The sequence below is a fragment of the Orcinus orca genome, chromosome 16, assembly GCF_937001465.1.
Source record: "Orcinus orca chromosome 16, mOrcOrc1.1, whole genome shotgun sequence".
In the NCBI taxonomy this organism is placed as follows: Eukaryota; Metazoa; Chordata; class Mammalia; order Artiodactyla; family Delphinidae; genus Orcinus; species Orcinus orca.
Genome location: NC_064574.1, coordinates 43,043,160 through 43,060,916, shown reverse-complemented (window position 1 = coordinate 43,060,916; position 17,757 = coordinate 43,043,160). Strand labels below are relative to the sequence as shown.

The following is a 17,757-nucleotide window of genomic DNA, read 5'->3' as shown; positions in this document are numbered from 1 at the left end:
ATCCCTACATATGTTCATAGGAAACATATGGAAAACCTATAGGAAAATGTTCATAACAGCACAATGCCTAAGGGCCAGAAAGTGGAAACTAGCCAAAAGCCCAATAGCCAGAGACTGAACAGACCAGTGGTGGAATGTTCACATGGTGGGATGCTGTAGCCACAGGAATGAGCAAACTGTTGCTACACATGGCAACATGGGTGGACCTCGCACACATGAGGTAGAGCGATGACGGTGGACACAAAAGGGTTCGTGCCATATGATGAAGCTGAAAAATGGGAAAAACTAAACCATGCTGTTAGAAGTCAGGCTAGCGCCAGCCTTTTACAAAGCGGGAGGGGAGTGCCAGGGGTTCCTGGGCGGCCGGGGGTGTTCTCTTTTGATCTGGGTGGTGGTTACAGTGTGTTGAGATGTTGAAAATTCACCAATTGTTCACTTAGGATATGTGCATTTTGCTGTATGTATATTCTCCTTTAGTACTAAGGTTTCTAAGTCCTGTACATACAGATGTTAGTTCTTAATTTTTGATTCCCACTGTGGCAATATAAATTTAAATCAGCCAAGCTTTGCGTATGTATAAAGTAGGAATTTTGTGGCACATTGTGACCTATATTGTGGGAGAAATATTCTTTTTTTTTTTTTCTTGATAACTCTTTGTTGACCTCTCAGTGTGTCTGAACCCGACAGGGCGAGGAAGGAAGGAAATAGTGAATTTCATCAACACCAGCGATTATTACCGCTCAGCGTTCATTCAACCAAATCCACGCAAGCTGGTCAGGTTTCTGGCAGATTATAGAGCTCTTTCTTGCCTTGGAGTCTATAAGAAAACTTACCTTTTCGTTATGATTTTTATACTTCCAAGAAAAGAAGCATAAGGAAAATACCTATGAAATTCCAAGACCTGGCTACAGCCAATTCTAAACCTTTATTCTCTAGGAGACAAGGAGAAAAGATTGAAAGAGAAGCCTTCTTTTCACATGGGCCATCTGCATTTGCAGTAGTATTTGAGAAAAGGCAATACGGAAAGTTTACAGAACTCTTTTACAAAATGTTCAGGTAGTATGCTTGTTGAGTTTTCAAATTCTTATGTCAACACAAATATAATTGAATTCTAGTATTAGAAGGAGACTAAAAGAAGAACAAACTTGTGTTTTAAAAAATAAAACATGTGAAACACCACCTGGCAAAGAGTCTACTACGTCGTCTGGGACAAAACACTGAGACTCAAGTCTGGCCTTCCTTTGAGGCCCCATCATCCTGCCTCTCGGGTGACCCTTGTGGAGCCTTGCCTGGTCTGTTCAAGGTCACACGGTTGGTGGCTAAGCAAGGCAGGCCCTACCATCTTTAAACTTCCAACCTCTTTCTCTTCCCCCCCCACCATGATAGAGATTCCAAATAATGGATTAATAATAGCCCAAAGTTCACAGGTGTGATATTAATGCCTCTCTTATAAAATATGTATTTCAGCTCGCGACTCTTGAATTCCCTCCAAAGAAACTATTTGGAAACAAGGATGAACGTGTGATTGCTGAGAGGCGAAGTCAGTTAGAGGTAACAGAATTAAGCTTTTCTTTCTCTGTGTGCAGAAAGTTTGCCATCTGATTGACCAGTGAGAATTCTTCCTCTTAAACACTTAACTCTTGTTCACGGATGGAGAGATGCTGCTTCATGAACACAGGAGGTGGCAGCAGCAGATTGTAAAGTAATGAGATCAGTTTATTGAAAATATAAGTCCTTCCCCCCACCCCCAACAGAGCATTTTCCTGGGTTTTGAGGAGATACATTTATACCAAGGGTTAGGAAGCAGGTTGTGGGTGAGAACTGAATGTTCACGTAGACAGATGGTACACAATGCAGGCTGGGGGTAAGAAGCTTGCTGCCAAAAACTTGAATTAATTAACTGAAGATTTGTAGTATTGCATCGTTGTTACTTTTTCAAGGTGGCTGGAAGCAAAAAGACACATACCCATTTTAGTCATGGTTAGGTTCTGTTGGACTTATTTTAACTTCGTCTTCTGAGCCAGCTCCGTGGAGAGCTTTGGTTCAACACAACTGTTGTTTTTCTGACTGCCTCCCTGCTGGCATGCACTGTTGACTGCTCCATAGAGCTTGTATTGCTTTGCAGGCTAGAGCTGCTTATTTGGTTGGCATCTGATGCTACCGAGGCAGAGTGTGCTGAGGCATGGTCGCAGGTAACCCTCGGGCATGGGCTACCCTCTTGCCGCTGTGAGCCACTGAGGCAGGCAGGATAAAATTACAAATAGCTCACTCCAGTCAGCAAGCTTCCTGGGGCCTCGCAAAGTCCCCTCTGCTACTCTTTTAAGAGGAAGAAAAAGAAGACGTATTGCAAGTGAAATCAAATAAGAGGAGGCCTGAGACAGCCCTTTCTGAATTGTGAAAGTCTCTGTAAAACGGCGGTATTTTTCTCATTCCTGGAGACAGCTAGTTTGAAATGGCTGCCCATGGAGTCCAGTGAATACCAGTGAACCAAGCCTTAGGGAAACCTCCAGAGGCTGGAGGTTGCAGTGAGAGCAAAAGTGGGGAGTGGGGACCGTGGAGAAATTGAAGACTAGGAGATTGTGGTCCACGAGGGGCATTTTAGAGACTTGAGATCTGCAGTATAGAAGTGATCTGAGGAAAGAAGAGTTTCAGGGTGTGGCCATGCTTACAGGCCTGTGAGTTAAACTATAGAATTACACCTTTGAAAGGGTGCTGGAACTATTACGACTGAAGTTTGGATGGGTCGTTGCAGGGCTCTAAAAATCAGCCTATGAGGTGGTATGACCCTGATACCCAACTGAATAGCTTACATTCAAGGGAAAGGTTATCGTGGTGAGCCTGCTTGACCAAGTTCTCTTAAAGGTTTAATTGTATCATACAAACAATTTAAAACTCACGGTAGAACTAGTGATGGTTTTCTTTCCGGAACCCTTACCTGCGTCAGTAATCCAGACTTGTCTTTAATGGAAACGTGCAGAACGACAGTGTATAAAAACAAGTTTGTAAACTAACAGGAAGTAGCTGTTGTCATCCCTACTTACTCAGGGCTCCAATTAAATGCACATGGTGCCAGCCGTGCCCCACAGATTGGGCGTTTGTGTGCTGTGCGTTTGTGAGCCCTGCTCTTGGGGACTCTTGTCTTTCCACTCCAGCTTCCAGAGTCAGAGCAAAGCTCAGGGCACCTTTTCATTCTTGGTACTTTCAGGTGGAACCCATGTTTGCTTTTTCAGGATCTCCTGCTTAATCACTTAGCCCTACTGAGCCATCAACTCTGTTGACAAACAAGCCATCAACTCTTAGCCCTACCGAGCCATCAACTCTGTTGACAAACAGAGTTTTATGTCAACATCTCTGCGGATACAAGCATCCCTCCCATTGCCCGTGACTGTGGTTTACCTGTGGCATTAACCCATAAGGAATGGATTCCCCACAGCTTGTGGAAATAGAGGGGCTTACATTTTAAATTAAGTGTATTTCGTCTCATGTTGACTGTGAAATCTTAGAATATTATGTTCTTGTCAAGGAGGGAGTGTAATTCAGCTTCACTTTACTGGAAAGTTAACCTGACATTCTTGAGTTGATTTCCTGCAACTATTATGATTTTTATTTTCAAGCTAACACCAAGAGTCACTGATTTAGTGCATTTTCATGTGAAAATTAACATTTATTGTCCCTGAACTTCCTATTTAATTCAATATACATTTATTTAATTCCTGATACATGCTGGGGACAGTGCTAGGTGTTATATAGAATATCAAGGTGAATGAGACACTTCTTGCCCTCAAAGAGCATATGTTTACATTGCTGTATGAAACTCTGCCTGGAGGTATAGTTGAATACGTAGGCACGTACAGAAAGGTGGATTTCAGTAGGAGACATTTGTACCGGCACACACCAATATACATAGTGTTTGCGCCAAAGGAATTATCCGCTGATTTTTAAAATCCAGAAACACAGCTTTACAAACCTCCTCACGCCGATCGAGCTGCCTAGAGCAGTGTTGTAAGCAAGCATCCAGTTGCGTTTCGATCTTCCTTGCTCTTAAAATAGCTGCAAGATTTGGACCTTGTGTTTGAGTTTATCAACAAAAAGTGTCAAATGTTTTCACATGAAAGACATAGATACCTACTTTCTAACTTATATAAGGTTAAATCCTATTTAGAACAATGTTAAAATAATTATTCTAAAAATGATGGGTAACAGCAGAAATTTCTGCCTGTCACGAGATGTTCTAGAGATTAGTTTTATCACCGCAGAGAGAGGAATATTAGTGGTGCGTGTGGTGGTAGCCCTGTGGGGTTGGGGTGTGTAGCACCAGGAGAAGGCAGCAGTGAGTCAGGACGTGGTGATGCTCAGTGGCGAAGTGTACATTTGGCCTCCAGAACTCACTCTTACTGATAAATGTGTATAGGCTCCACCCACAAAGAGTTACCAGGACCACTGTAGCTTATAACCCGGAGCCAGGTTTTCCAGAATCTGGCCTGTTACTGCTTCGCATCTCATGCCCAAATGCCGCCAAGCACTTTTGCTCCACAAGAGCCAGAGTCTCTGGAGGTTTCTAACGTGGGCGGAACCCCCTGTTGCTGCCATCCCGGCCCCGCTGGAACCGTTCAGTGTAAATGTGCACATCGTGGGCAGACCCTGCTATCGGGCAGCCAGAGGGTTCTGATAGCGGCTCTCCCCACGTGTGACACGGTGCTCAGCTCCTCCAAGCCCTTCTTGTAACGCGGACGGCAGCCCAGCAGAAAAGGCTGTGGAGGTAACAGGAAATGATCACATCAGTCTCTGTCTGATGAGTTACGTGGAGCAGAAGGGTGCTTGTTACTGTACTTGAAGCCAGATACCATTACCATCAGGTTGAACCTGTCATTGTCATAGGTCAAGAATGGTGGAATATTGGCAATTCCGTAGGCTTTCACATAGTACTACTGCTGTCTCACATTTACTGGGTGTCTACTGAGTGCCAGGCATGAGTGAAAGGCTTGGTATATCATGCCATTTACTCCTCTAGCCAGCTTTTGAGGTGACTTCTATTATTATCTCCATTTTACAGGTGAGAAAGTTAAGTCTTGGGGAGGATAAAGAAGGTCATGTAGCCAGTGAGTGGCAAAGCCTCAGTCTATACTAGAGTGTCCTTCAGGGCAGCCTCCTTCTCTTAATCCTCAGCACACTCTGAGCTTGAGATGCAGCTGGGTCTTCTGCACACTTTGTTCTGGAATGTCCATGAGATTTCACCTCCACTTCTTTTAAGATTCTTGGTACTTTCTTGCTTGTATCAAAAGGTATGTTTATGTCTCAGATCTCCCCTATTATACTGTTCAGTTACTTGAAGGCAACAGAATCAACGTCTAATTGAATTCTTCATCTCCCATGATATTTCACACGTGCTTCACATTCACTGTATTATTCACTGAATTCTCAGAAAATCTGCCGATATTAGCCCCAAATAGATGAGTTTTTTGTTTTGTTTTTGTTGATTGATGAGAGGTGCATTTTGGGTCACTAATTTCAGAGAACGTTATCATCTACTTGGAAACATTTCTGCTAATCATCTCAGTAGTCTGTCATTTCAAGGAGTAACTGTAATTAATGAAAACAAGTGAAATCCTCTAATAAAACAGTAAAGCTTTCAAGAATAAAACGACTGCCTTTAGGTGTAAGAACCTGAGAAGTTTCTCGGACGTTTTCTTGAACGTACTAGAGCAGGCAGCAGCCCAAGACCACTTCTTCCCCATTTTCAAGTCACTGGCTAGAGCATTATTAAGATGGATAAAGATAGTGTGGAAGCTTAGAGCATGGGCCTGGGGCGCTTCATCCTGGTCTCGCATCCTGGCTTTGTTCCTTTGGAGTTAATGTCACTGTCAGTGTCCTTTATCACTGACAAATGAAGACAAATAATACCACCATCTTCCAGGAGTTGACCTGAGGGTTAAATGAGATCATGGACATCACACGGCCTCTGGTACAGAGGGAAGCACTCCGAAATGTTAGGTGGTACCGTGGTGAATGAAAGTGGTGGTGGTGACGAGGACAGTTGGCCACAGTGATGGCGCCTTCCAGCACGTTTCAGATCTGCTTTAAGAGCCAGGGGAGGACAAAAGAATGCCCCCCACCTGCAGTCATGAAGTGTAGCAATGTGAGCACCTCAGTTTGTTACATCTATTTGCAAAATCAATTTCTGAGGACAAAGACACTAAGATTATGTGACTGTTCTTATGGTGATACTTGGAAGATACCAGGAATCTCATGATGTAACACCACCCTTTCTTTCACCCTGTAAAATTGTCATCTGAAATGTAGAAATGCTTTCTGATGATTGAATCACAGTTGAGCTACTGTCCGGTGTGAGAAAGATGAGAGGCCTAGGATCATTATGAAACGAGCACAGTTCCTCTGCGTTTACATAGCTGTTGTTCACAGCCGGTCGGCTCTCTTTGCATGTCTCCCGAGTCGCTGACAGTGAGGCTGCCCACTGTGGCGTCCCCAGCACGCCTGATGTACCCCAAGCCTCTGCCTGACAAATAGTGCGTTTCGGCCAGTGACCCCCAGACATACACCTACTTTTTTAACAGTATGTTAGATTTATTAATTCCCTGCCCTGAGAAAGAACAGATACCATGGGAAGCAGGGGGCATCTCAGCAAGGTGTTACCAAGACCTTATGATAGGACTTGGCCCTGGGTTAGGTGATTCGGGGCAGAGGGCAAGCAAGCGGGCTTTGCTCTGGATTGGATGTTGGGCCATTTCTCTGATTGGGTGTCTTAATAATTCTTATCTGGAAGGCAAGAAGAACAGAGTGAGGTTAAAACTATGATTGATAAGAAACACAGCAGTCATCCTGTTAGCCAGAGGAGGGGGGTATTTGATCATTTTCATGGTTTGTACAGTATTCATGTTTTTGTGTTCAGACATGATTGTGGAGTGTTTTTTGGGTTTTGTTTTTCTTTCTGTCTTGCTCGTGGTCACAGAGTAGCCTCGCCTGGTCTTGGTGTCCTTTGGAGCTGTCTGCCCTTGACAGGAGAATACCGAGCTTAGCTGTGAGCACCCGTCCGGCCCTCAGCTGCGTCTCATCACTTTTTCTTACAATAGAGAGATGCCCAGAGCTCACAGGTGTCGTCTTTTCTAACGTGAACTAAATGAGGAGTTGTTTTCAAAATAAAAGTCTTGGTGGTTCCCATGCCTTACCTGCCTTACAACGTGGGTGTTATGGCGGCTGCCGTAGTGCTACGTCCCCCTGCCCAGCACCAGGGGCCACTTCCCTGCACAGCCCAGCTTTTCTGACTAACAGCAGTGTCTGCTTCTGTTGACACTTCAGTTTTATGTTACTTTCAAACCTTTGATTTCCAACAGTAGAATCATTTTGGTTTAGACATTGTATAGGTTGAATCCTTTCAGTTTCACAATACATTTCAGGAGGTGAAAATCCTTGCATTTTCTCACTCGTTCGGCTACCTGAAAGCTATCTGGCAATTCTGTGCTTAATTGAACGTTCTTTCCATCTACTCTCTGCTGATCTTACAGAACGGATAATGGCGGAACCATTACCAAAGTAGGCAGAGAGTGAAAAATACCTCACGGGAAGAACCGTTTCCCTCCTCATTTATGTTTTTATGTATTTTACCTTTTCTGGTTGTATGGTCATTCGTATTAGCAGTGACTGTTTTCTGTGATTTGTTGATCACAGAGCATTTCTGAAGGGGGTTACGTGGCTGTCGCTGTGTGGGAGGAGACTGAGCTGGACTTTGGGGGCTGTTTCATCGCGGTGCTTCGTGAAGTCAGAGGGGCTAAAGTTGCTGTGATCTGGCGTGAAGATTTGGGAAGGAGATGGGAAACTCCATGTGGTATTGGAATAATGCAGAAGGTTCTAGAGTCAGACCTGCACTTGCAACCCAGCTCTGTGAGACTACTCCCGTGTCCTGTGACCTTAGTTCCCTCCCTAAACTTTAGTTCCTTACTTGTTAAGTGGCAGAAATCATATCTGCTCCATGGAGTTGTTAGAATTACATGATGAAGTATGTACACTGTGAGTAATGGAGTTATTAGAATTACATGATGAAGTGTGTACACTGTAAGTAAGCGGTGCCGTGAGGGGGAGGAAGTCTGGGAAAGAATGAACTCCAGAGGCAAAGTGCCCATCAAGAAACCATTTTACACAACTGAAGTCCTTCCATATCAGTGTAAGTTGGCACTTTATGGTCACATCAGAAGAGTGAGTCCCCATCTGGAGGGAAAATCCCACTTTGGTTTCCATGCAGAGTCTTTGGTTTAATTGAGAAGAAACCAAAATTGAAACACATGTTTACAAGGAGAGGATCAACTTCCAAACCCAGATGGAGGCTGGAGGGACAAGGGAAGCGCCCGCCATACTGTCAGTTTTACTCTGCCGTTTTTCCCCTTCCCCACGTGGCATCCTGTGTGGGCTGATGGCTAACAACTCAGGGACTCAAAACTCACTGCAAGTGGGAAAACTCTTCCCCATCACTGGGCTCCCAATCTAAAGCTCTAAGCAGGCAGTCAGGGTCTTCATGTTGTTACTGACTTGGGATTAAGTCAGCAGAAGCATCTCCGAGGCTGGAGCACCTCCGTCAGCTCAGACGTCCTCTCCTCGGAGAGCCCTGCCCCTTCACTCCCCACCAGATGCCTCTGTGGCTTCTTGGTCAAGCACTTTGCAGTGGTTGGGGGGATTTTTTTGTTTGTCAGTTTGTTTTGTTTTTAAATGCTTCATGTTTTACTAGAAGGTAAGTTCTGTGAGGACAGGGTTTCCAGCTGCCTATTCACTTCTGTCTCCTCAGTGCCTAGAACAGTTTCTGGCCCTTAACAGGCCCTCAGTAAGTGTTTGTTGAATGATCACTTAAAGCTGCACTGAATAGCAAATATCACATATTTGTTCTGACAAAAAACATTTTCAAAGCCAGAGCACATGCATGAATGGGTTTAAATGCCACTTTGCAGTAGGCCACTGGGCTGGTTACTTACCCATTCTGAGCTTCATCAGTCTTAATGGGAAACAGGGATAAGAAGAGCTAACTTTCAGAGTTGCTGAGCGGATCAAATGAGAGTGGTGTTTAAGAAACACCTGTACAAGACATAGGCCCTAGCCCATAATACATCCCAAATTGATACAGGATAATGGTTAAAAACATACATTATACAGTCCAGCAGACCTAGTTGTGGATCCTTGCTCTGCTACTTACTGACTGGGTAACCTTAAACAGGTTTCTTAACCTCTCTGTGGATCAGTTTTTCTCATCCTTAAAATGGGGATAATAATAGTACCCACTTCAGAGAGTTGTTGTGAAGGTTAAATGAGATAATACATGTAAAATACTTGGATAGGCGCTGGGTTCATAGCAAACACTAGAAATGATCATTCTTTTAAAAATTGCTACATTCCAATCGCTGTGTGGTGACTTACAGCATACTTTTAAAATTAAACAAAGTTCTAATTAATGCACTAAGATAAGAAAAGGCAATAAAAGGTTATTCTGGGCTTCCCTGGTGGCGCAGTGGTTGAGAGTCCGCCTGCCGGCGCAGGGGACACGGGTTTGTGCCCCGGTCCGGGAAGATCCCACATGCCGCGGAGCGGCTGGGACCGTGAGCCATGGCCTCTGAGCCTGCGCGTCCGGAGCCTGTGCTCTGCAACGGGAGAGGCCACAACAGTGAGAGGCCCGCATACCGAAAAAAAAAAAAAAAAGGTTATTCTAATTGAGAAGGAGGAAATAAAACTCTTATTCACAGGTGACATGATTGTCTCTGTAGAAAATCTAAAATAATTGACAGGAAGTCTCCTGGAACGGAAAAAATTATGGCAAGATTGCAGGATACAAGGTTAATATATCATAGTCAATCACTTTCCTATATACCAGCAATGAAAAAGGGGGATTGAAATTTAAAACACAATAGAATGTACATTAGCACTCCCCAAATTAGATACTTAGGTAAACATTTAATAAAATATGTTTAAGATCTATATGAAGAAAACTATAAAAACTCTGATGAAAGAAATCAAAAAACTAATGTAGACGTAGTTCATGTTTATCGATAGGAAGTTTCAATATTGTCAAGATATCAGGTCTTGCAACTTGGTCTATAGATTCAGTGCAGTCCCCCAGCAAGATATTTGTGGACATGGACAAACTGATTCTAAAGCCTGTATGGAGAGGCAAAAGACCCAGAATAGCCAGTGCCATACTGAAGGCGAAAAACAAAGTGGGTGGACTGACAGTACCCAGCTTCAAGATTTAACCATAGGATTAGGAACCAAGATGGCGGAGTAGAAGGACATGCTCTCACTCCCTCTTGTGAGAACACCAGAATCACAACTACCTCCTGGACAATCATCAACAGGAAGACACTGAAACTCACCAAAAAAGATACCCCACATCCAAAGAAAAAGGAGAAGCCACAATGAGACGGTAGGAGGGGCGCAATCACAGTAAAATCAAATCCCATAAGTGTTGGGTGGGTGACTCACAGACTGGAGAACACTTATACCCCAGAAGTCCACCCACTGCAGTGAAGGTTCTCGGCCCCATGTCAGGTTCCTAACCTGGGGGTCCGGCAACAGGAGGAGGAATTCCTAGAGAATCAGACTTTGAAGGCTAGCGGGATTTGATTGCAGGACTTCGACAGGACTGGGGGAAACAGAGACTCCACTCTTGGAGGGCACACACAAAGTAGTGTGTGCATCGGGACCCAGGGGAAGGAGCAGTGACCCCAGGGGAGACTGAACCAGACCTACAGCTAGTGTTGGAGGGTCTCCTGTAGAGGTGGGGGGTGGCTGTGGCTCACCATAGGGACAAGGACACTGGCAGAAGAAGTTGTGAAGTACTCCTTGGCGTGAGCCCTCCCAGAGTCTGCCATTAGCCCCACCAAAGAGCCCAGGTAGGCTCCAGTGTTGGGTTGTCTCAGGCCAAACATCCAACAGGGAGGGAACACAGCCCCACCCATCAGCAGTCAAGCGGATTAGAGTTCTACTGAGCTCTGCCCACCAGAGCAACAGTCAGCTCTACCCACCACCAGTCCCTCCCATCAGGAAACTTGCACAAGCCTCTGAGATAGCCTCATCCACCAGAGGGCAGACAGCAGAAGCAAGAAAACTACAATCCTGAAGCCTGTGGAACAAAGACCACATTCACAGAAAGATAGACAAGATGAAAAGGCAGAGGGCTATGTACCAGATGAAGGAACAAGGTAAAACACCAGAAAAAGAACTAAATGAATTGGAGATAGGCAACCTTCCAGAAAAAGAATTCAGATTAATGATAGTGAAGATGATCCAGAACCTCGGAAAAAGAATGGAGGCAAAGATGGAGAAGATGCAAGAAATGTTTAACATAGACCTAGAAGAATTAAAGAACAAACAAACAGAGATGAACAATACAATAACTGAACTGAAAACTACACTAGAAGGAAGCAATAGCAGAATAACTGAGGCAGAAGAACGGAGAAGTGACCTGAAAGACAGAATGGTGGAATTCACTGCTGCGGAAAAGAATATAGAAAAAAGAATGAAAAGAAATGAAGACAGCCTAGGAGACCTCTGGGACAACATTAAACGCAACAACATTTGCAGTATAGGGGTCCCAGGAGGAGAGGAGAGAGAGAAAGGACCAGAGAAAATATTTGAAGAGATTATAGTCGAAAACTTCCCTAACATGGGAAAGGAAATAGCCACCCAAGTCCAGGAAGCACAGAGCTTCCCAGGCAGGATAAACCCAAGGAGAAACATGCCGAGACACATAGTAATCAAACTGACAAAAATTAAAGACAAAGAAAAATTATTGAAAGCAGCTAGGGAAAAATGACAAATAACATACAGGGGAACTCCCATAAGGTTAACAGCTGAATTCTCAGCAGAAACTCTACAGGCCAGAAGGGAGTGGCATGATATACTTAAAGTGATGAAAGAGAAGAACCAACAACCAAGATTACCCGGCAAGGATCTCATTCAGATTCGATGGAGAAATCTAAAGCTTTACAGACAAGCAGAAGCTAAGAGAATTCAGCACCACCAAACTAGCTCTACAACAAATGCTAAAGGAACTTCTCTAAGTGGGAAACACGAGAGAAGAAAAGGACCTACAAAAACAAACCCAAAACAATTAAGAAAATGGTCATAGGAACATAGAAATCGATAATTACCTTAAACGTGAATGGATTAAATGCTCCAACCAAAAGACACAGGCTCGCTGAATGGATACAAAAACAAGACCCATCTATATGCTGTCTACAAGAGACCCACTTCAGACCTAGGAACACATACAGACTGAAAGTGAGGGGATGGAAAAAGATATTCCATGCCAATGGAAATCAAAAGGAAGCTGGGGTAACAATGCTCATATCAGATAAACTAGACTTTTAAATAAGGAATGTTACAAGAGACAAGGAAGGACACTACATAATGATCAAGGGATCAATCCAAGAAGAAGATATAACAATTATAAATATATGTGCACCCAACATAGGAGCACCTCAATACATAAGGCAAATGCTAACAGCTATAAAATAGGGAATCGACAGTGACACAATAATAGTGGGGGACTTTAACACCTCACTTACACCAATGGACAGATCATCCAAAATGAAAATAAATAAGGAAACAGAAGCTTTAAATGACACAATAGACCAGATAGATTTGTTATTCATAGGACATTCCATCCAGAGACAGCAGATTACACTTTGTTCTCAAGTCCACGTGGAACATTCTCCAGGATAGATCACATCTTGGGTCACAAATCAAGCCACAGTAAATTTAAGAAAATTGAAATCATATCAAGCATCTTTTCTGACCGCAACACTATAAGATTAGAAATGAATTACAGGGAAAAAAACGTAAAAAACACAAACACTTGGAGGCTAAACAATATGTTACTAAATAACCAAGAGATCACTGAAGAAATCAAAGAGGAAATCAAAAAATACCTAGAGACAAGTGACAAAACACGACGATCCAAAACCTATGGGATGCAGCATAAGCAGTTCTAAGAGGGAAGTTTATAGCTATACAAGCCCACCTCAAGAAACAAGAAAAATCTCAAATAAACAATCTAACCTTATACCTAAAGGAACTAGAGAAAGAAGAACAAACAAAACCCAAAGTTAGCAGAAGGAAAGAAATCATAAAGATCAGAGCAGAGATAAATGAAATAGAAACAAAGAAAACAGTAGCAAAGATCAGTAAAACTAAAAGCTGGTTCTTTGAGAAGATAAACAAAATTGATAAACCATTAGCTAGACTCATCAAGAAAAAGAGGGAGAGGACTCAAGTCAATAAAATTAGAAATGAAAAAGGAGAAGTTACAACAGACACCGCAAAAATACACAGCATCCTAAGAGACTACTACAAGCAACTCTATGCCAATAAAATGGACAACCTGGAAGAAATGGGCAAATTCTTAGAAGGGTATAACCTTCCAAGACTGAACCAGCAAGAAATAGAAAATATGAATAGACAAATCACAAGTAGTGAAATTGAAACTGTGATTAAAAATCTTCCAACAAACAAAAGTCCAGGACCAGATGGCTTCACAGGTGCATTCTATCAAACATTTAGAGAAGAGCTTACACCCATCCTTCTGAAACTCTTCCAAAAAATTGCGGAGGAAGGAACACTCCCAGACTCATTCTGTGAGGCCACCATCACCCTGATAGCAAAACCAGACAAAGATACTACAAAAAAAGGAATTACAGACCAATGTCACTGATGAATACAGATGCAAAAATCCTCAACGAAATACTAGCAAACAGATTCCAACAACACATTAAAAGGATCAAAACCATGCTCAAATGGGATTTATCCCAGGGATGCAAGGATTCTTCAATATACATAAATCAATCAGTGTGATACACCATTTTAAGAAATTGAAGAATAAAAACCATATGATCATCTCAATAGATGCAGAAAAAGCTTTTGACAAAATTCAACACCCATTTATGATACAAACTCTCCAGAAAGTGGGCACAGAGGGAACCTACCTCAACATAATAAAGGCCATATACAACAAAGCCACAGCAAACATCATTCTCAACAATGAAAAACTGAAAGCATTTCCTCTGAGATCAGGAACAGGACAAGGATGTCCACTCTTGCCACTGTTTTTCAACATAGTTTTGGAAGTTGTAGCCACGGCAATCAGAGAAGGAAAAGAAATAAAAGGAAAACAAATTGGAAAAGAAGAAGTAAAACTGTCACTGTTTGCAGATGACATGATACTATACATAGAGAATTCTAAGATGCCACCAGAAAACTATGAGCGCTAATCAATGAATTTGGTAAAGTTGCAGGGTACAAAATTAATGCAGAGAAATCTCTTGCATTCCTATACACTAATGATGAAAAATGTGAAAGAGAGATTAAGGAAACACTACCATGTACCACTGCAACGAAAAGAATAAAATACCTAGGAATAAACCTATGTAGGGAGACAAAAGACCTGTATGCAGAAAACGATAAGACACTGATGGAAGAAATTAAAGATGATACCAGCAGATGGAGAGATATACCATGTTCTTGATTGGAAGAATCAATATTGTGAAAATGACTGTACTACCCAAAGCAATCTATAGATTCAGTGCAATCCCTATCAAATTACCTATGGCATTTTTTACAGAACTAGAACAAAAAATCTTAAAATTTGTTTGGAGACACAAAACACCGTGAATAGCCAAAGCAGTCTTGAGAGAAAAAAACGGAGCTGGAGGAATCAGACTCCCTGACTTCTGACTATACTATAAAGCTACAGTAATCACAACAATATGGTATTGACACAAAAACAGAAACATAGATCAATGGAACAGGATAGAAAGCCCAGAGATAAACCCACACACCTATGGTCAACTAATCTATGACAAAGGAGGCAGGGATATGCAATGGAGAAAAGACAGTCTCTTCAGTAAGTGGTGCTGGGAAAACTGGACAGCTACATGTAAAAGAATGAAATTAGAACACTCCCTAAAACCATACACAAAAATAAAGTGAAAATGGATTAGAGACTTAAATGTAAGACTGGACACTATAAAACTCTTAGAGGAAAACATAGGAAGAACACTCCTTGACATAAATCACAACAAGATCTTTTTTGATCCATCTCCTAGAGTAATGGAAATAAAAATAAAAATAAACAAATGGGACGTAATGAAACTTCAAAGCTTTTGCACAGCAAAGGAAACCATAAACAGGATGAAAAGACAACCCTCAGAATGGGAGAAAATATTTGCAAGTGAATCAACGGACAAAGGATTAATCTCCAAAATATATAAACAGCTCATGCAGCTCAATATTAAGAAAGCAAACAACCCAATCCAAAAATGGGCAGAAGACCTAAATAGACATTTCTCCAAAGGAGACATACAGATGGCCAAGAAGTACATGAAAAGCTGCTCAACATCACTAATTATTAGAGAAATGCAAATCAAAACTACAGTGAGGTATCGCCTCACACCAGTTAGAATGGACATCATCAGAATATCTACAAACAACGAATGCTGGAGAGGGTGTGGAGAAAACAGAACCCTCTTGCACTGTTGGTGGGAATGTAAATTGATACAGCCGCTCTGGAGAACATTATGGAGGTTCCTTAGAAAACTAAAAATTGAATTACCATATGATCCAGCAATCCCAGTACTGGGCATATACCCAGAGAAAACCACAATTCAAAAAGACACATGCACCCCAATGTTCATTGCAGCACTATTTACAATAGCCAGGTCATGGAAGCAAGCTGCATGCCCATCAACAGACGAATGGATAAAGAAGATGTGGTACATATATACAATGGAATATTACTCAGCCCTAAAAAGGAATGAAATTGTGTCATTTGTTGAGATGTGGATGGATCTAGAGACTGTCATACAGAGTGAAGTAAGTCAAAGAGAAAAACAAATTTTGTATATTAACACATATATGTGGAACCTAGAAAAAATGGTACAGATGAACTGGTTTGCAAGGCAGAAATTGAGACACAGATGTAGAGAACAAACATATGGACACCAAGGGGGTGAAAGCCGCGTGGGGGTGGGGATGGTGGCGTGCTGAATTGGACGATTGGGATTGACATGTATACACTGATGTGTATAAAATTGATGACTAATAAGTACCTGCTGTATAAAAAAATAAATAAAAATTAAAAAATTAAAAAAAAAAACCAAAAGACTTAACCATAAAGCCACAGTAATCCAGACAGTATGTTATGGGCAACAGAATAGATCAATATATTAATGGAACAGAATAGGGAGTACAGAAATATACCCATGTAAGTATAGTCAACTGATCTTAGGCAGAGGAGCAAAGGCATACAGTGGCAAACAAATGATTCAGGAACAACTGGACATCCACATGCAAAACAAAAGATTCGTGACATAGACCTCATACCCTTCACAAAAAAGTAATTGAAAATGGATCATAGACCTAAATGTAAAATGCAGAACTCTAAAACTCCTAGAAGGTGACATAGGAGAAAACCCAGATGACCTTGGGTATGGTGATTACTTTTTAGATACAAGAAATCCATGATCCATGAAAGAAATAGTTGATAAGCTGGACTTTATTAAAATTGAAAATTTCTGCTCTACAAAAGACAATGCCAAGAGAATGAGAATACCAGCCTCATACTGGGAAAAAATATCTGCAAAAGACACATCTGATAAAGGACTCTTATCCAAAACGTACTTTGAACTTTTAAAACTCAACAGTAAGAAAATGAAAAACCCAGTGAAAAAAAATAGAAGACCTGAACAGACATTTCCCCAAAGAAAATATACCCATGGCAAATAACCATATAAGAGGATGTTAATCAACATCATACGTCAATTGGGAATTGCAGGTTAAAATAACAATGAGATATCTCTGTACACCTGTTAGAATGGCCCATATCCAGAACACCATGGACGTCAGGTGCCAGGGAGGATGTGGCGCAATGGGGACTCTCCTTCGCTGGTGTGGGAATGCATAATGATACAGCCACTTTTGAAGACAGTTTGGAAGTTTCTTATAAAACTGAACACACTCTTACCATACAATTTGGCAGTTGTACTCCTTGCTATTTACTCGAGTGAGTTGAAAACATATGTTCACACAAAAACCTACACATGAATGTTTATAGCAGCTTTATCCATAATTGCTAAAACTTGGGAGCAATCAAGATGTCCTTCAGTAGGTGACTAGATAAATAAACTGCGGTACATCCAGACAGTGAAATAGTACTCAACATTAAAAAGAAATGAGCTATCAAGACATGAAAAGAAATGGAGGAAACTTAAATACATAAAACTCAGTGAAGAAAGCCAATCTGAAAAGACTACATACTGTATGATTCCAACTGTGTGACATTCCGGAAAAGCCAAAACTATGGACACAGTCAAAGGATCAGGAGTTAGTGGTGGGGAGGAATGAGTAGGTGGAGCACAGAGGATTTTTAGGACAATGAAACTGCTCTGTATGATAGTGTCATGGTGGGCGCATGTCAGTACACATTTGTCAAAGCCCATAGGATGAACAAGAGTGAACCCTAATGTGAACTGCGGACTTTGGGTGATAATGATGGATGATAATCAGTAGGTTACTGATTATAACAAATGGAACCTTCTGGTGTGGGAATTTAATAGTGACTATGTGTATGTGAGGATAAGGGTGGATATGAGAAATCTCTACCTTCCTCTCCATTTTTCTGTCAGCCTGTAACTGCTCTTGAAAATAAAGTTTATTTAAGAATCTTATAAATTTTTTATAAATGCAGTCATCATGCATTTGTAATCTCCT

At 41.8% G+C, this 17,757-nt stretch overlaps 1 protein-coding gene across 3 annotated transcripts in view; it reads left to right on the top strand.

Moving 5' to 3' along the window:
* The window catches only part of KIF16B (kinesin family member 16B), a 276,855-nt gene that overhangs the window by 236,090 nt on the left and 23,008 nt on the right, over positions 1–17,757 (top strand). For 2 of the 3 annotated variants that reach the window (XM_033429440.2, XM_012533190.3), the window contains one exon: positions 1,468–1,551. The exons of the other annotated variant lie outside the window; for it this stretch is intronic. In XM_033429440.2, coding sequence (XP_033285331.1) covers positions 1,468–1,551 — 84 coding nt within the window. The remainder of the gene's footprint in view (positions 1–1,467; positions 1,552–17,757) is intronic. 3 annotated transcript variants of the gene reach the window in all.